Source organism: Antechinus flavipes, chromosome 4, assembly GCF_016432865.1.
Source record: "Antechinus flavipes isolate AdamAnt ecotype Samford, QLD, Australia chromosome 4, AdamAnt_v2, whole genome shotgun sequence".
Lineage (NCBI taxonomy): Eukaryota > Metazoa > Chordata > Mammalia > Dasyuromorphia > Dasyuridae > Antechinus > Antechinus flavipes.
In genome coordinates this window covers 444,748,402-444,768,648 of record NC_067401.1, presented here as the reverse complement: position 1 = coordinate 444,768,648, position 20,247 = coordinate 444,748,402, and the positions used below count along the sequence as shown (strand labels likewise).

At 34.8% G+C, this 20,247-nt stretch overlaps 1 protein-coding gene across 2 annotated transcripts in view; it reads left to right on the top strand.

Annotated features, from left to right (window-relative positions):
- SYDE2 (synapse defective Rho GTPase homolog 2) overlaps window positions 1–11,758 on the top strand; it is an 88,434-nt gene extending 76,676 nt beyond the window's left edge. The window contains exons 6-8 of one of the 2 annotated variants that reach the window (XM_051999240.1): window positions 4,247–4,478; window positions 9,357–9,404; window positions 9,975–10,061. In XM_051999240.1, coding sequence (XP_051855200.1) covers window positions 4,247–4,478; window positions 9,357–9,394 — 270 coding nt within the window. In that variant the 3' untranslated portion in view covers window positions 9,395–9,404; window positions 9,975–10,061. Of the gene's footprint in view, window positions 1–4,246; window positions 4,479–9,356; window positions 9,405–9,974 lie in introns of both variants that reach the window. The other variant, XM_051999239.1, reaches the window with a different exon arrangement.
- The last annotated feature ends 8,489 nt before the right edge of the window (window positions 11,759–20,247 follow it).

Below are 20,247 nucleotides of genomic sequence, written 5' to 3'. Positions count from 1 at the left end.
TTAACCCCAATTGTCTCAGCAAGCAAAAAAAAACAAACAATAAAACTCCAGAAAATACCATACTTTTTGAAGTCTGTTATAAAAATTAAGATTTGAATTATTTCTTTGAGTTTACATTGCTGTTTTAAATTTATTTTTATTCATTTACTAATAGAACAGCTTTCATATCAGTTGGCAAATTAAATATTATTTTTGTGACTACATGATTAAAATTTTTATGTGGTAATTCATAATTATTTTTCTTGTTTGGTTATATAGGTTTTTTCCCTTTTTATATTCTTGTTGAAAACTGTTGTGGCATCATTTCATTTCCAAATCAGGAAGAGAGAGTATTTATGTTTAGTAATTTTATCTCATTTGATTTCCATAACTCTAGAAGGAAATAGTGCTATTCATTTTCTACATTTTATAATTGAGGAAATTGAGGCAGTCAATAAGTTGCCCAATCATACACCTGGCCAGTGTCTGAGGCAGATTGGAACTTGGCTCTTATCACTGGAGGACATCACTCCTATACATGTGTCCTTCCTGCTTCCTCCCCCAGCCAGGCAAAGATTTTTTAATTGGCTTTTACTTTAGTGGTCTTTCCTTATAAAGAATTTAAGACAAAAACCAACCCCCTGGAATTATTATTAAGAAAACTTCAGCGTAATGTTTGCCATTAATAGCATTATTCATAGTTACTGAACTAATCACTAATTGTACATTTATCATTTTAAGTCAGAAAGCTAGGAAAGATTCTTAGAGTTAGAAATTTGGTTGTCTGCTATTTATAATAGCCTTATACATAATTGGTCTCTTTACCACCAATCTCTCTCTTCTCCAATCCATGTTCTGTACAATTGCAAAAACTGTATTCAAAAAAAAAAATTATTCCCAGGGTATAATGTTCTCTGGTTCAGTTTTCTTGGGTTCTCTGGGGACAGCCTTTCTTTCAGCTCAGTAATCACCACAAGAGTAGCCAGGGGTTAAAGTCCAAATCCTTTATTATCTTTTTCAAAGTCTTGTCTCCTTTCCTGGGGCCTGGTTAGTTTTCTTATAGTCCAGATTCTTTATTATCTCCTTCCTGGGGCTGGACAGCTTTCTGGAGAGCTTTTCAGACCAGCCTTAGTCTCAGTGGAGGAGGAGAGCCCACCAGCAGTGGTCTGACTGAAGATCTAATGAATTGTCTGTCCTTGGTTCCGAGAGCTTGAGCTCCTACTTGTCTTCTCTGCTCTCTGAAAGCTCCTCTGTGACTCATTCCCTGCTTATATGCTTCACACTGAGTATAAACCAATCATTATATTACGGGAGGAAACTATTATTTGTTGTAAGATTAAATCAATCATACTGAACCATGCTAACCTAGATAACCATTTTCTCATCAATTCCACTTAGTACCTAGTAAGCATCCTTTGTTTCAAGGTCAGAGTTCTGGCCCATAACACCAGTGTACAGATCTGATCCTGTTATTCCCCTCATCAAATTTTTAAAAAATACATTCTATATTTCAACTAGCTATTCCTTAAACTTAGCATTCCATCTTTATGCATTTGCATAAGCCATCCTTTATTCTTGGAATATACTTCATCATCATTTATGCTTTTCAGGATTTCCTTTTCTTTCAAGTTCAGCTCAGATGCTAGTTTTATTTGTAAAGGCTGCCCTGTTTCTGTTTATCTTCTACTTATTCAATTTCCCTAGAATAGTAATCTTCTCTGATCTTATCTCCTGTTACTTTCTACTTTGTATTATGTTGTGATGTGTGTATATTGATCCTACCTAGTAGAATGTAAAAACTAAGTGATGTAGAAGATGGAATGCTGTATCTGGGGTCAGGAAGATCGGAGTTTGAATCTTTATTCAGGTACTTATTAAAGATATTACCTTGGAAAAGTCACTTAACCTTGTCTAAGAGCTTCCTCTGGAAAGTAATAATAATAATGGTGATAAAACATAAGATCTCCTATAGTGGTTTGCAGAACACTTTTCAAATATTATCACTTTTTTATTCTCACAACTATGTAGCATTATCTTCCCCTTACAGATGAGAAAACTAGTACCTAAGGAAGTGAGTTGCCTTTGATCTGAGGCCAGATGTAAGCTGAGGTGTCCTTTATGCAATTGCAATGCTCTGTTGACTGAACTACTTTGCTGCCTGTGGGGATGATGGTAGCAAGTACATCACAGGCTTGCTGTGAGGATAAAATGAGATAATAGAAAAAAGCTAGCTATAATTGAGAGTAGTTTTATTTTTATGTTCATATCTCCAACATTTTTCATAGTGCGTCATATCTAATACACATACAGTAAATATTTGAATTGCTTAACAGTTTTATTTTCTAAATGGATATCTTGTTAATGGGGGAGTCCTTCACAGCTGGTAAAGACTTCTCATTCCTCACTTCTTGTAAAGGCTTCAGGGACAATTCACCCGATATGCTGAGAGCTTTCCTTTTGATTTTTTGACATTGTATGGCTATCACTATGAAGAGCACACAGGATGTCCATTGATTTCCTCATGACTGGCACCACTTTTAGAACATATGACTCTCCAAGGACAAACTTTGTTATTTCCGTGTTCATTTGTAATGTATTGCAATATATTCACACCCGTTATTTTTTTCTCTAGTGCCTTTTGGATGAGAGGGGTCAAATTCAGTGCCTCAGAGCCTGCTTGAATCAGCTTAAAATGCAATTGAGAAATATTTAGTAAAATAAATAAAATGTGACAACATAAATATTGATAATTTGTGTTTTTCCAAATTAGTACATGACTTCAGGGATCCATTTCAATCTGAATTTGACACTGTTGCTTTGGATGTCTCTGAGCTTCAGTTTATCAGAGATGCTGATAGATTTTGCCATTTATTATCACCAGAAGAGTGTTGTTGCTAAAAAGGTGGGCCTTCATATCTAAGAGAAGTTTGGAGTCCATTTAAATCACTGCCTATTGTTTCAAAAAGCTATCTTTTCAATTTTGGGTCCAGCTCATCATCTATGCATGGTGGTAAAGTTAAAATATATATATACTGATGGATCTCTTTGCTAGTCTGAACAATAGGCATTCTTCATCCATTTGGTTTTTCTCTTGTGGGTAGTTGCACAAGATCTCTTGTGTGATCATCTCCCATCTTACTGATGAGATTCTTTGGTTCAGGATTTAACATATTTAACACAGTTTTATCCTATCCACAAGCAAGATCATCTAGAGGTATCAGTACAGAGGCTGCCTGCTGCCACATCTCTCTCAAATGCAGTCCAAACAGATTTAAATGTAATTGAAAACATCTAACAAATCAAATAAAAATGCAGTAAAACAGATTACATTACATTTTTAAAACTAAGCTAATATATGCTTACTCTCATTTCTGATTGAGTTGGATGCTGTTGGCCAAGTTGTGATATCCTGATAAGATGGTGATGCATATATGCCGTATTCTTATGACAATAATGCTTAATTTTCTTCTTTTCTTTATTTCCCCAAAGCCTTCCACATGCTTCTGCCTCTTTCATTCCAGATTTCCTCATGTTTATTTCTTAATAAACAATTCCTTTACATTTTTTTCTCTGATTGGTTTAAATAAAATATATGCTTTTAAAAGTATTTTCAGCCATGAGCTCCTTTCCACCAAGTCTTGGTAGTAATATCTATAAAATCAAATTTGATTATGGCAAATTATATAGTTGATCTTTTTCTTACCTGTACCTTTCTATATATTGAAACCATTGGGTTTTATTACTGACTCTTTTCCAAATGTATTCCTCCTTCAACCTTCCTTGTAGCAAAGAATTATAAAAGGAAGAGGAGGAATGAGGAGCTCAGCCAAACTAAAACATGTCCACCACATCTGACAATCTACAGTGTTTTCACCTCTGCAGAGAAGGGAGAGAGGTGTCTTTTCTCATTTTGTTTGGGGCTGTGCTTGGTAATTATAATTATATAGTGTTCATTTTGGAGTTTTGTATTTGTTTTTACCATCTCCCTTGTTGTATTTATTGTTTTCTTGGCTCTGCTTATTTAATTCTGCTTTGATTCATATACATCTTCCCCTGATTGTCAAAATTTTTTATGTTCATCGTTTAATATAGAATGTTCTTTTACATTGGTATACCACAATTAGTTTGATCTTTCTCTAGTAGATGAACATTTATTTTATTTCTATTTCTTATAGATTGTTTCTATATAATTGCATTATTTAAAAATCGTTACTTTTGATTTTCAGGTAAGCAAATATGTTACATGAAGTTTAACTTTTCATTTTAGGCAACCTTGAAAATGCTGTTGGATCATTTGAAATTAGTGGCTTCTTATCATGAAGTAAATAAGATGACCTGTCAGAATTTAGCAGTATGTTTTGGGCCTGTGTTGCTGAGTCAAAGGCAAGAGACTTCACCTCATAACCACAGAGTCTTTACTGATTCCAAAGAACTTGCAAGTGCTCTGGATTTCAAAAAACACATAGAAGTTCTTCATTACTTACTCCAGCTGTGGCCAGGTAATAAGTTTATTGAAAATTTTTCTAGTTCATTAATAATAGTAATAATAATAATAATAATAGTGAGATGTTATGGAATTATAAAATGTTCTAGTCTTATTTTAAAGTCTTTTTGGTTTGTCCAGCTCCCAAATTCTACGATTCTATATTTTTCTTCATGGTATCTTTACACCCTGTGTGCATAGCACACAGGCTCTCAGTCAATATCAGTTATTGATTGATTGATTTAATTGGCAAATAAATTTAAAACCCAATGCAAAACTGGCTCTTAGGCAATGGATTGGTTCATTATATTTTATCCAATGCTGCCTTGTGGTATGGAGAGGATGCTGAATTCTCAAAGGTTTCTACCTAATTGGAAAGAGTTAGAAACCTGAGTTTGCATCCAGCCCCTACTACTTACTTATGAAGAATTGAAGAAAGGTTGTCTGGCAGGGTATGTTAAAGTACAGAGAAATTCTTGATTTAGGACTTAAAAAATGAAAAAAATTTAAAATTATGTTTTGGTAAAGTGAGTCACTGTTTATTAATATAAACTTTTTATCAGCTGTTTTTGTAGTAATCATTTTTTAACTTTTTAAAGTGGAATTTATTGTTTAAATTTTGATTAAATTTCTCCATGTTTTAGATGGTCATTCTTATAGAACTTATTAGGTAATACATTTTAAACTTGAAAGAACTTTTGAGTTTAGAAATCCCAAACTTTCTAATGTAAATCTCTACAGAGCACTTGGGGGAAATGAAGGCAAATGAGAAGAATAAAAGAGAATGTATTAGGAATTAGAAGGAATAGTAAGTTGAGAATCTTTATCCTGATCATTCCCTGTAATTGTAGGTGTCGCCCAGCCATTATTCAGGGTCATCTTCTGTTCTCCCTTTATACGATTTAGTTTGGCAATCTCATCAGCTCTCGTGATTTCATTTACCGTTTTTATATAGATGATTCCCATATTTCTATATCCAATCCTATCTGTCTTTCTCAGCTCTAGCTTCATATCACCTTCTGCTTTTCAGACATCTCAAACTGGATGTCAGCCTAGATGATCCCAAACACTGCAGGTCCAAAATAAAACTTATTCTTCTTTCTCCTAAATCCTTGCCTCTTCTTAACTTCCTTATTACTGCTAAGAGCATCACCTCCCTCCCTGTATTCTAGGCTTCCATTCTTAGTGTCCTTCATCTCTAAACAACCAGCCACCACCTTGGGCAGGCTTTCATCCCCTCACACCTAGACTCAGCCTACTGACTTCTGCTTGGATTCCCAGTCTACTCCATCTTCCACTGAGTTCCCAAAGGCTGTCTGTGCCTTCTCTCCTGCTCAGTAATCTCTAGTGATTCCCCCTCATTTCTAGGATCACTTATATGATGCTCTGTGTGGCACTGAAAGACCTTTAAAATCTGGCTTCCTTCTGGATTTTTTTTTCATTTCAAATTGGTTGTTGCATTTTTTTTTCTAGTAAGTTTATTTTTAATACACATTTCTTTATATGAATCATATTGGGAGAGAAAAATCAGAGCAAAAAGGAAAAACCATGGGAAAAGATAAAAAAAAAAAATAGAAAGAAATGAACATAGCATGTGTTGATTTACATTCAGTCTCCTTACTACTTTTACTGGTTGCAGACAGTTTTTCTGTTTAAAATCTATTGGGATTGGGAATACTCAGAAGAACTAAGCCTTTCATACTTGATCATCGCACATTCTTGCTGTTCTTGTGCACAATGTATTCCTGGTTCTACTTGTCTCGTTCAGCATCAGTTCATGTAAATCTTTCCAAGGCTTTCTATAATCAGCTTGTTCATCATTTTTTATAGAACAAAAATATTCCGTTATCTTCACATACCACAGCTTCTTCAGCCATTTCCCAATTGATGGATATCCTTCTCGACTTCTTATATTTACTCCTTTCTTTATACTTGATACTTATATAACACTTGCTTGATTCTATGCTTTTTTACTGGCCCTATCCTTGGAATTCTCTCTCCCTTCACTTCTATTCCCTGGCTTTCCAGGCCTTCTTGGCAATTCATCTCCAATCTCATCTTTTTTCCAGGGAGCCCTACTTGCATGTCTCTCTCCTCCTTTACCTCCCCCCCACTGCTAGTGCCTTCTCTCTGAGATTATTTTTTGCCTAATCTATATGCATTTTGTATATACTTAGTTATTTACATGTTTTCTATCCTCCCCTTAAATTGTGAGCTTTTTTAGAGCTTTTTTTTTTTTTTTTGTATTCTCAGTGTTGATTTAGCCCAGTGTTTGGCACATGGTAAGCTCTTACTAAAATGCTTGTTAACTGAGTGTCATATGATCATGGATATAGAGCTGAAAGGAACTGTGTAGGCCATCTTGTTTAGTTCTTTTATTTTATAAAAAAGAAAACGGAGGTCCAAAAAACTTAAGCGATTTATTCCAAGATTGTATAGGCCAGGATTTTCAAGCATGGTCTCCTGACATCATATTCAAAACACTTTCCATCAAGTCTGTCATCAGCTGTTCTTTATGCTAGTAATGCTTTCCTTCCCTCTCTACCTTTCATCCCCTTTTAAATCCTGTCTTTTAGAGTCCAAATCAAATGTTAATAACCCTCCTTCATCCTCCCCTCCAAAGTGAAGATAATAATCTTTCTTTCACAGACTCTGTTTTACTTTGCACTTCTCTGATATACTGATTTTATGTTGCACTTCCTAGATTGTTAATTCAATGAAAGCAGGGACTATGTCTTATTTAAGTTTCATCCATCCCAGTGGCTTAGCACAATGCTTTTCACACAAAAAGTGGTCCATGGTAAATTGAATTGAGTTAAACATGTCAATTCATGACAGTGTTATAGAGATGGTCGGCACTGGACCATGATTTCTTCCACATCTACAATGTGAGTCTTGGTTCTTCATGCACAATTTGATTATCTTTGTGTATTTTGTTTTGGTTTGTTTTGCTTTAAGACATTTTCTTGCTTAGACATGAATGAAGAGAGAAAATTTTTAATTTCATTTATCACTACTCTTAGCTATTCTTAAACTACTCTGGGACAAGAAAATAATACAGAATCTTAAATCCATTCTACATAATTTCTGACCAGAGGTCACTTAATCTTTTCTTGAACACTTCCAATGAAGAAAAGCTCACAATGCCTTGAGGCAGGAAAACATTTCATATATTTCCATCTAATATAATTTTAGGAAGCTCCTCCATTTATTCAGTTGAAATTTCTTCTTATTTCTAATCCTTGGTTTTTGTTCTGCCCTCTGGAATAACACAGATAAGTAAGTGAAATCTCTATTCCACGTGAAATCTCTTCAGTGTCTTGAAGAAGATGGTTACTATATTTTTTTTAATTTAGATTATTTAGGATTTATTTAGGTTAAACAATTTGCCTTGAAAACATATTAAACTTTTTATCTTTTTAATTTTGGCTAGTTTTCAGTTAGAGACAGATTTTGGGCAATTTATTTATAGAAGGATGGGCTATCATTTGTCTTTCCTTCTCTCGTTTTCCTTCTGTCTAAATGAAATGATAAAAACCTATATAATGCCAAAGTAGAAAATTTGAATGTAAATACATAAAAAGCAAGAAATGTCATAAATTTACATTTCTCAAAATTAACTACTGTATTTTGACCTTTTTTCAGCAGCCCTCAAATTTGCAGTATAGATAGTTTAACACTTCTAAGAGAACCAAAGCTTTTCATGTGTGTTTAAGTTTAGAAAATCTTTTCTTGGATCAAATAGGGATTATTGTTGAATAGTATAATATCTATAGCAAAAAATCTAAGAAATCAGCGAAAATGACACTTTGAGGATACTATTGTTTTTAAGAAACATACATTTTAACTTTACAATATAGAACATGAAAAATTATTCTAGGTTTTTTTCGTATATAAGAATAAACAAATAAGACTATTTGTATAGGGCATAATTAATATCATCAAGCCAAAATGAACACAGAAACTACTGTTGAAAATTAGAGTAGAACCACAAGGAAGAGTAATAGACATAAAAAAAAAAAAAAAAAAAAGATTGTAGTTTGATTGAATCATCAATCAGAATATATGAATATTAATGGAGTGGTGTGGTTATATGTCCCCATATCAGTAATGTTAACTAGAGCAATAGCATGGTGTCATAGATGGAGAACTGATCTCAGGGCCAAGAAGACCTGAATTCAAGTCCTGCCTCTGCCTGAGCATGCTGGCTGTGTAACTGGACCTAACCATGCGCTCTTGTGGTCAAGGAGCCAAGGAGTTCCAGATCTGCATCAGTAGAGGGATACCTTGATGGGAACTCCCTTCACCAACAGAATCACAAGTCCAATCTGTCCTAATTAAACTAGAAAAGCAGCTAAGTTTGGAAGTTAAAAAATAAACTCATTTTTAATCATTAAATACTTCTACAATCTGCTAAGCAGATAGAAAATTATCAGTGTGCTCTCCCAAAACAGTTCTTTTCTGCATTTCACTGTAACTCTGGAAAACTTGAACCAAAGGCATGTTTATATAGCCCTTCAATTTCCTTATTTTTCACAACTGCAAACAAGCAGTCATTGTTCATTTTGAGAGTGTAAAGTTGATGTGTTATCATTAACTCATGGCCCCTTCATCTTAATGGAGTTTAGTATAAACAAAAAGACCTTTGTTGGAGTAAAATAAAATAAGCAGAAAGTGAATGTTACTGTGGACAGCCTTTACCTCAACAACATTTTAAAATAAGGTCATGACTTTCCATACTGAAAAATCATGTAGAAATGTTTGAGTTCATTGTGCCCTAAGAGGCGGACAAAGAATGTCTCAGGTATAATTTCGTGGAGTATTATGGGATATTATTTGACAGTATTAGATATTTAGCAAGAATGAGAAAATAAAATATCTGTACTATTTACAGGCAATAAAGGAAGACTATTAGTAGCTTATGCTGTATAATCAGAATCAGGTAACAAATGATCAAGTGTGATTTAAGTGCATTTTACCAAAGAACTGGGATTTGGGCTGCTTTAGTAAAGTTAATTATGACATAGCTCCTAATAAAAGTGCACCCAAGCTGGGCCAGAAGCTCTCAGAGGTCATTTCAGATGCCTTTGGCTGGTTCAGATGTTTGCCCAAGGAGGAGCCTTTTCTCCTCCCCCCCTTTTTTGGACACCAATATGCCTTGCCTGCTTGTGCTGCAGCATTAGTGTAGAAGAAACTTCTAGATTATCTGCTTTTGGAACTGTAACTAGAGAATGATTAACTTAAAAGTAAGTTAATCAACACTTGGAAGTGCTTGTTTCATTTTAATGAGGCCCCCTTCATCTAGCATGGATGTGCACCACTGGCTTTTATCACTAATCTTGATGATATCTGATAATGACAGAAAAATGATTGTGGAATGTTTTCTTATGTTTTGCATGTTTTAATGCATGCTTGTAGTTTAGTCTTAAATGGCTCATCTTGTTAGCTCCATTTGTTTTTAGAGTCCTCATTGAATTATTATCACTAAAAGCAAATGTGTTGTTTGTTCTAGTGCAACATTTAAATGTCAAAGAATCAACAGACAATTTGTTCCCAGAGCAGAAATCCCTGAATTGTTTGAGACGGAAGAAGCAGCGACCACAAATGTTGAACTTGAGTGGCACTCAGGGGTCAGGAGTGCTTAGGCCACGGCAAGCCAGATTAGATAGCCCCCTGAGTAATCGCTACGCAGGAGACTGGAGCAGTTGTGGAGAGAACTACTTTATTAATAACCCGAAAGAAAATGTGAATGAAGTGGATTATGATGACGTTCCTTCAGAAGATACAGAAAGTGGGGAAGACTACAGCAAAGCCAATGGACCTGATAAAGTAGTTGAAGAGCCAAAGCCCATCTCCAAAGAGTGTACATTTCAGACGTACTTGGCCATGCAGACAATAGATTCTTCAATGGATCGAAAAGTTAATCTCAAAGATTTACAAGAAAGTATTGATATTTTAATTGGAAACTTAGAGCGGGAGCTCAACAAAAACAAGCTCAATATAAGTGTTTGATTTTTAGGGATGATTTGTGTGATATCCCCATGGTTCTTTTCTCCTTCCCTCCTCCTCCTCCTCTTGCTGATGTTTATCTCATTTTTAATATCTTTTAATAATTCCTGCTTAACTTATGCGGTACATTTAGACATTCCAACTCATCTGTATAAGTTCTCTCTATTCATTGCAAAATTATTCTGGGGTCAGATAACTTAAGCTTTCTGTGAATGAGTTTCTAATATTTCTTGTCAGATATTATTGATATTGATGAGAAGAATGCACTTATTACATTCATAAATGTTGTCTGAGATTAGCCCCTTCTAGCTTGTGCTTTGTGGAAGTAGCCCTGCTTTTTCCTGAAGCATTACAACTGAAACAGGCATTCCTTTTGGAGGAGAGCGTTTCAACTTTAGCCAGTATTTGGCAGCAAGAATTGATGTAGATTGATTCACCATTGGGTCACATTTCATTTGCAATGCAAAGGCTGCTATAATAAAAAAATCTTTTATAAATAAAAGTTAAATTGTATAAATATTAATGTATTCCTGTATTAACATTTTCAATAATTATTTAAATGTGCAAAAGTGAAATATTTTTCTAACCCAAAAAGTTTGTGTATATTTATATAAGTACATATGTGTATAGTTATTTGGAAGGGGGCACCAAATAGTCAGTTGTGTCATAAGAAATATGTCATGAGGCCAAAATCAGAATTTACTCCAAATTATCCTCTTTAAGTGTAAATTGAAAGAGGAATTTGTATAGAAACTTGTGCCAAAAATGACACAGAATGATAATTATCATTCGTAACTTATCTAAATAGGTATTTATCTCTAGCATCCCTTTCAGAGATTAACCATGACATAATAAAGACATATTCTGAATGAATTGTAAATAATTTAAATTTCAAATTTTTTGGTTATTTAAAGAATTTGTTGGATAGTTGGATTTCAGCTTTGGGCTTTATTTTCTTCAATTCTTTCATCTTGATGTTGAGAATTCAGGAATTGCCCAAAAGTAATCCTAAAAACTATGACAACCTTGCTGAGAAATTCTTATCAGTTCTTTGCATTTAAAAAATTTCAGCTTGGTGTTTAAGTTATTTATTTACATTAGTACATTTACACACTGACAATGTTACCCCTTTTTCCTGAAGGAAACTCTAGCATCCTAAGCTTTATTAATTTTCATTAACTTATTTTGGCTTTATGAATCCAGAAAACAGTTGCTACTACAATGATTACAAGTATGTTTTAAAATGTAAATGTAGTTTGAAACTTTTTATCAGTAAATCAAAGTGTATTTTTTTAAACTTTTGTACTTAAGAGATTATGCAATTTTAAAATTAAAGGCAAAGTTTGAATTGCCAATGAGTCTTTAAGGCCTTATAACCCTTTAAAAATTCTCTATATTTTCTACATTGAAATAATTGGTCACATATTCTCATGAGATGTACCTTGGTAATCATAAACCTTGCTTCTTATCTGGGAATCATTGAGTTTTTAATATCAGATAAACTGGGCTATTTTTGTAACCAAGTCATCATTTGTAACACACTGTCAAGAAATTTCTGATTGTGTTGTCTGCATATATTAAATATTCAAGGAAATATTCTATTAAATGCTCTACAAAAAAAGATTGTTTTGATTTCTTTATTTTTAAAATTTTGTTTATTTACTTTATATAATGTGAATTAAATACTTTTCAGAAGTGTAAAAAAAAGAAGTGTATTTTCAAAAATTACAAAATATATTTCACAGATGACAATTTAAATGTTGGATCATGTATTAGTACATTGTTAGTTTTTAAAAATTTCAAAATACTTTCATTTAAAATTTTTCTCTGACAAATTACTTGAGTGAATTTTAAGTATCTGTTACTTTTATTAAAATAGAGCTCATTGGAAAAATCTAAGACCTCTCTCTATATCATCCACATCTTAAAAACAGTAGTCATTTATGCAGTATTCAGATAATCAATATAAATAAAATTTCTGGATAATTGAAGTGTCAAAACTTGTATTTTAAACTATTTTGGATGGAAAAATTTCTAAAATTGATGATCTGCCTTTTTTAATAAAAAAGAAATAAAGTTAATCATCAGTTAACATTTCTTAAATGCCTACTATGTGCTAAGCACTAATGATACAAAAAGAGACAAAAGACAGTCCCTGCAGGTTCTGTGATTAATTAGGGACAATATATCCAAAAAAGTTGCAAACAATTTATAGAATAAATAGAAAATAGATGAGAGGACAGGCACTTGAATTAAGAGGGATTGGGAAAGCCTTATTGTAGAAAATGGAATTTTAGTTGGGACTTGGAATTGGACAAGGTGGTAGATGGTGTTGAGAAAGAACATTTCAGGCGGGGGTGGGGAGAGCAGCCAGAGAAAATGCCCATTCCTAAGAAATAATTTTTCACAGGGCAGCCAGGAAGTCTATGTCATTGAATCAGAGACCAGATCGGGAAGTAAAGTTATGAGAAAACTGAAAAGGGTGGAAGAGACTGGATTTTGAAGGCTACACGGAGCATTTTGTATTTGATCCTGGAGGTGAGGAGGAACAGCTGAAGTTTCAAGAGTAGGGGAAGTGACATAATTAGACCTGAACTGAAAGTAGTATGAATTGGAGTCGAGAGAGACTTGAGTCAGGCAGACCCCCAGCAGCCATTGTAGTAATCCAAGCACCAGGGCTAGCACCAGATTGGAAGCTGTGTCAGAGAAAGGGATTCGAAAGATGTTGCAAAACTGACAGGAAGTGGGGAGGGATGGGGAGAAACAGTTAGGAACTGAGAATAACAACATTGTAAACTTGAGAAACTAAGAGGATAGCTTTGCCCTGTCTAGTAATAGAGAAGGTAGGCAAGGGGGAGGGCATGGGGGAAAACTTTTTTGTTTTAGACATGTTGACTTGAAGATGCTTACAGAACATCCAGTTCTAGATGTTTGAAAAGCAGGTAGGCATGAGAGATTTGAGGTCAGCAGAGAGGTTGGGCAGGATAAATAGATAGGAGAATCATCAGCATGGAGATAGGCATTAAATCTATGAAGCTGATAAGATCACCAAAGGAAGCTTTTCTGAGGGAGAAGAAAACAGGGTCCAGGACAGAATCTCTGGAGTTGGGATCTGAATGAGAAACACACGTCAAAGGAGGACCAGGCAGGAGCTAAGAAGTAACTGTTGGGAGGAAAACCAGAAGAAAGACGTATCCTGAAAACTGAAGAGAGTAGCTAGGAGGAGAGGATGATGAACAGCAATTATCAAAGGCTCCTAGCAATCTTTCACTATTATTATTAGAATGAAGTTTTTTCTGTGTAAAATCAGTGATCAGGTTTAATGATCTTTGTCCTCATCTTTCTACACCTACCTTTTGCATTTGATCATCTCATTTCTCCTTTTCTCTCCTTTCTTGGGTATTTTTTGGGGGAGGATATTGTACTCTCTTGTTTTTTCTACTTGTCTAATTGTTCCTTCCTCCTGTTTTTTCCTTAATTATCTGTAATTATCATACTCCAGGCTTCTGTTCTGCTTCTCTTTTTATCTCCTCTGTACACTGTATCATATGGTGATGATTTTATCAACTCCCATGATTTCAATCCTAGACGTATATCAAGCACTAGGTTTTCTTCTCAGCTCTAGACCCACGGTACAAACTGCCCGATAAAAATTAGAATTGAATATCCCACAGGTGTTTCAAAGGCAACACACCTAAAATAGAACTCATTTTTCCCTCCAAACCTTTCTCCAGCGTGTCCTTTCAGCCAGCTACATATGCTACCTTGGTTTTTACCTTTGACTTTTCATTCTTCACCCTTGATGTCTAATTATTTGCCAAATCCTGCCTTTTTTGCCTCTGCAATTATTTACCCCTTTTTCTGTAATCAATACAGTCCCTTGCTTAGGTTGGAATCTCATTTATCTTTCACCTGGACTATCTGATGAGAGTCCCCATAAATCATGATGAGATATAACAAGCCATAAAGGTGGCGAGTTTCCTGAAATGCATTTGAAGACTCAAACCATCTTCAGTTCAAAGGGCAAAGCTTTATTGTGATGCTTAGCAAACAAAATTCCTAATGAACAAGGAGAGAGATGGAACCTTTTATAGGACAGGACCCAGCACTAATTATGCTAATTGTAAATCAACTGATGCACAATATAGCCCCCTATGGTTGAACTTCCAGATTGTATAAGATAACAATGGGCATCTGTACAGGATAGCACTGTCTGTACCAGATAAACTTCCCAGGACAGCTTATTTCTCACTGGGGCCCACTCAGATACTGGGTCACTGCCAAGGACACGATCTTTGACGAGTCCATTCACTCCATCATATCAATATAGCAATAGCCTTTTACTCTAATTAGTGTCTTTCTCTAACGTGTCTCCTCCATTTATTCCATCCTCTGTACAGTTGCCAGAGTGAATTTTCCTAACATGCATGTCTTGAGTATATATATATTATGCCCTCTCAGTAACCCTCAGTGGCTCCCTATTACCTTTAAGATCAAATAGAAACTTCTTGAGCCCAATTGTACAAATTGCTGCCTCACTGTTCCTTATACATGACACTCTGTCTTCCACCCCTTTGTCTTTTCACTAGCTGTCCCCTCTGTAATATTCCCCCTTCTCATCATCACTCCTCAGTATTCCTAATTTTCAAGACTCACCTCAAAATCATCTGTATCTTGTGTGTGTAGTCCTTTGTTGTATATACATGTGGTCTTCCCTGATTTAATGTAAATTCCTTGAGAGCAGGGACTATTTAATTTCTCTTTTGTAGGCCTAGTGTCATAGACTAGTGCTTCATCTTTATATGCTTTGGTGATTGATTATCTAACCTTTGTATCTCCCCTGGAGCCTTGCAAATAACTGGTACTTAATAAATATTGAATTATGAATTAATTTTCTTAAGGACAGGGTCACTGTTGTGAACATTCATTATTGTAATCTATTGTAGATAATAATGCTTTCAGGCTATTATGGTTTGAAAGGCAAATTGTACTAATACTAAATAGCACCTTATTACAATGCTTTGTCAGTTTTTACATGTACTCTTTGTAATTTTATTTATTTCCACACTTGAAATGTTACTTCTTACTGCTTTCAATGTACTTAGTTAACATCCCTTTCACTAGTTTGCCATTTCTGATATACTGGGAAGTTGGATAACTAAGCTTGTTAAAAAATATGTATAAGAACATATATTGGATTTAACATGTTTTATATATATTGGATTACTTGCCATCTAAGGGAAGGGAAGTGAGGGATGAAGAGGGAGGTGAGTGAAGGGGGTGAGGAGGAGGGGGAAATTTGGACTACAAGGTTTTGCAAGAGTCAGTGTTGAAAAATTATCCATGCATATGTTTTGAAAATAAAAAGCTTTAATTTAAAAAAAAAAAAGAGAAGGGGAGGAAGAAAAAAATTTAGAACACATGGTTTTGCAAAGGTGAATGTAGCAAACTATGCATATATTTGGAAAATAAAATACTACAAAAAGCTAAACAAAAAAATGTGCATAAGAAAAATGTAGTCTGATTAAGCTTTAAAAGACTCTGAGAGTAAAGTTTATGAGCTTTAAGACCAATTATTCCCCTCAACAAGGATTTATTCAGAGGTTACTCTGTGCCTTGCTTTGTGCTGAGTACTGATGATACAAAGAAAGGCCCAAAATCTACCAGTGGTTCTCAAAGTATGGTCTAGAGAATCCTGGGGATCTCTGAAACCCTTTTAGAGGGTCTACAAATTCAAAAATAGTTTTTATTTCCAATATGGTAAATGTCTATAAATATAATACAGATAAACAAAAACTCTTTGGAGAGATCCTCAATAATTTTTAATAGGATAAAGATACTGAAAACAAAAGTTTGAGAACCACTGCTCTAGCCCATAAGAACCCAATAGTCTATGACTTGTGAACAATCTATAATATCTCTTTTCAGCTTTCTTCCCTTTTTGTTCTTGTCATGAGATAATTGGAACCTGGTTGAATGTAGACTTAGGGTGATATAATTTTTAAATGCTTCATATTTATGGAAATAATTTATAGTCCTTAGGTTTAAGGACCGTCTTAGGTCCTTCTTAGGAAATAATTTATAGTCCTGAAATGCCTGAGTAATCAGGCACATTTTCAAATGGAGACAAAAAAGCAGGAGGAAGACTTATCATGGAACTTTTTTCAAGAGCTATTTCAATAAATAACTGCCCTTTTGACAAATTTCATATATAGACTTGTATGTAATTCGAGAGGCTAACTATATATGACATTGAATTTTGTGAGGCTATACATTCTGTGCCCTAAAAAGTTGCTTCTCACATTATTATTTAGAGAAGTGATTGAATGCTTGTCCTTGGTCAGTTTTCATCTATCAGATAATATTATTTCAGTTTGTTTTTTGATAAAACTAAATAAATAGTCCATTTGAACTGAAGTCCTCATTTAGATCTATTCTTCCTGCTCAGGGAGTTTTCACTCTAAGAATGTTATTTGCCTTGCATAATTTTCATTTGGAGTTTAGAAGTCGCAAATGAAGTTTACAGTTGGTTAATATTAAAGTGCTAGGAAACACACCTAATTAAATCACTGTAGGGCTTCATGATGGAGCCATTCCTTTTGTTTTACAACATAAACTTTACTGTACAAAAGTTGCCTTAGGCTACTGTGTCGTATAGTGTTCTCTTTTAAAAACAAAAGTCTCTTTAACAAGAAAATTAGATTTAAAAACTTTTAATGTATTTTCTGATACAAGAACTTTTAATACATTTTCAGAAACAAGGATGGTTTCTGTAATACTGTTTTGATAACTTATATTATCAGACTGTGTTTGGTTCTGGTGGTAGACTTCTTTCGTTCTTTTAATTGCTATTTGACTTTCTAGAAGGAGAAGAAGGGAACTAATTTTGTTCCTTTGCTTGTCCAGGACTGCTGTCTTGGCAGAATTCCAGTTCAGGTCGTTCTAATCTGCCTGTCAATAATTCCCTTGTGGCTTCAATTAGATCTGGTATTGTATTCATTTCCTGTCCTAAATGACTAGAGTTGTGTCTTGGTTTCTGTTGAACAGCTGTTCCAGTTGAACCTTAGCTGTTCATGTTTCTTACTGCTGGGACAAGGAAAAAGAAATAGTAAAAGACACATTTGGCATAATGGGAAGCCACATTTAAGGTTTTCTTACGTGACATCATTTTATATAAATGCCATAAAATATGCCTTGTACCTTGTTATAGTAAATGTGCATGTGGTCAAAAAAAAACCCCCAAAACTATAAAAGAGATAAACAAATTGTAATCTTTATGGCTGAAAGACACCATGGAACAGGAGATGTTTTCTTTAATTTAAAAAATAATCATTTGGGGAGCAAGTTCATGGTGACAACTAAATGCGCTATGACCTTTGGAATTGGAAAAATTAAACTATTAAATCCAGGATTTTTGTGAGACTGATAGAATGCAGTGAGCTGGTTTGCGTTCTAATGACAACTGAGTAAAAGGAAGAAATTTGTTTTAACTTAGAAAAGGAAGATTTCTATTTCTTAGTTCTTCACTAATAAACCAAAATAGATGAAGCATTTATTAAGCACGTTACCATGTATGAGGCGCCATGCTAAGCACTGGGAATACAAAATACAGATACATGAGATGGTCCATAATCTAAAGTTTGCATTAATGGGAAAAGATGATACATATCACAGGAGAGTCCGGAAATAAGGTAATTTAAAGTAGCAAGGCAGGAGAGAAAGAGATATCTAGATAATTATGATTGTTTCTTTATTTACAAAGTCATTGAAATAAGCACTACATTTTCTTTTTTTTTTTTTTAATTTCAATTTTATTTTATTTAATAATAACTTTGTATTGACAGAATCCATGCCAGGGTAATTTTTTACAACATTATCCCTTGCACTCGCTTATGTTTCGTTTTTTCCCCTCCCTCCCTCCATTCCCCCCCCCCAAGATGGCAAGCAGTCCTATATATGTTAAATATGTTGCAGTATATCCTAGATACAATACATATTTGCAGAACCGAACAGTTCTCCTGTTAAGCACTACATTTTCACAGAATTAATTTGGACAATTTTTGCTAAAGCTAAGAAAAATATTTTTCATATCTGTTAAGTATATTTTTATATAATATAATATAATATATACATATATTATATGTACTACATTATATATTATATGTAATATAGTTCATATTTATTTAATTTTAATAAATATTATATTTACATATTTTTTATTACTCTAACAGATCGAATACTTTGTGGAGCTGTGCTTTGCTCAGTGTCCAGTGCTTAACACTATGTCTGGCACATAGCAGGAGCTTAATAAATGTTTATTGTCTGATTTGCTACACCGAATCTTTTTAATTAAACTCAAAATGAAGGTTTCTTTAACCTAGTGAGAAAACTGTTCCAATAGTGTTATGGGATTGGCGTCAACTGCTTCAGCTAGGTTGGTGGGCAAGTTTAACTTGTTTTCCATTCATTCTAATTAATTTTGCTATTTAAACTGTTATGGGTTTGGAAAGAGACTAGAGTGTGGTATCAGGTTACTTTATGCCATGGGCAGCATGGGTAATAGAAGGACTGGCAGTCAGAAATGGGGTTTAAATCCTGCACTTAGCTCTGTGGCTAGGCAAAGCCAGCCTGCCTCCCCAGCTCCAAAATAGCAGTGTGTGTCCACCTCCTTCACAGTGTGCTCATGGTGACACAAAACAGTGGTTGTCAAAGGCTTTATCACTAAAAGTGTTGCTGAGAATGGCTACACTCTTCAAATCAACTCAGAGCTCTAACAATCCAAGGTTCACTGGCCATTAAAGTAGAAGTATGGGGACTTCATTAACTTGGTAAAAAGTTACTACTACTGCAGGGATGCAGCTGGCTCACGTTTTATTACCGCTTGGGAGATGATTGAGCACTGACCCCCTTGTACCTGACCTTTGTTCAAGAATTTGGCCCCAGATTGCCAGGCTGTTTGCATCTGGGCTTGTATAACTGCTGCCTCCTTGCTATTGTAAAAGCTACATTTTAACTGAAGAAGAAGTTTGGATTCTTAGGTAAGTGAAAACAGATTCTTTGAACTGCTAGATAAGAAAGGGGCAGCTGTTGGCTTGACCTGACCCTCAAGGCCTAAGGTCAGCTCATTCCTCCCCGGAGTCAGAGCTGCCTGCCCTTCCTTAGTTGAAGTGAGATTCCTGGAAATTGGAGATAGGGGAATAGTTTATGTAACCTGTGATGCTAACATTCTGATTTGGATCTTGCTACCAATTCATTCTTTAACCTTCTGCTTACTTGTGGCCATAATCCCTTTTGCCTTATAAGATTAGCAAATCCCTTCAGTTTAGAGTTCTCAACCTCCTGCTCTTTTTCATCTTTATCACCCAGAACTGAAAGGCAAATCCTTTTTCTTGCTTCCTTTCCCCCAAGCTCTTTTCCTGATCCCAAATCCATGGATAAGTCGTATTTCACTACTTGCAGGTGTCTAGAGTCTAAAACCAATTTCTATTGTTGTTCAGTCATTTTCAATCATGACTCCATTTAGGATTCTCTTGGCAAAGATACTGAAGTGGCTCTTGACTTCTTTTTTCATCCTCTCCTTCCGCCTTCATTAAGCCAGTATAAGAGGTGATATATTCCTTGTTCCCCATTGCAACTTTTAGACCTCCATCATTCTTACTTAATAGTCTCTTCTCTGAATGTCACCTAAAATGATATCACCCTCTCAGGATCCTTGCCCTTGTCATCTGCTGACCCACTGCCCAGCATGGTGGGCTCTCATCAGAGAAAGTGCTACG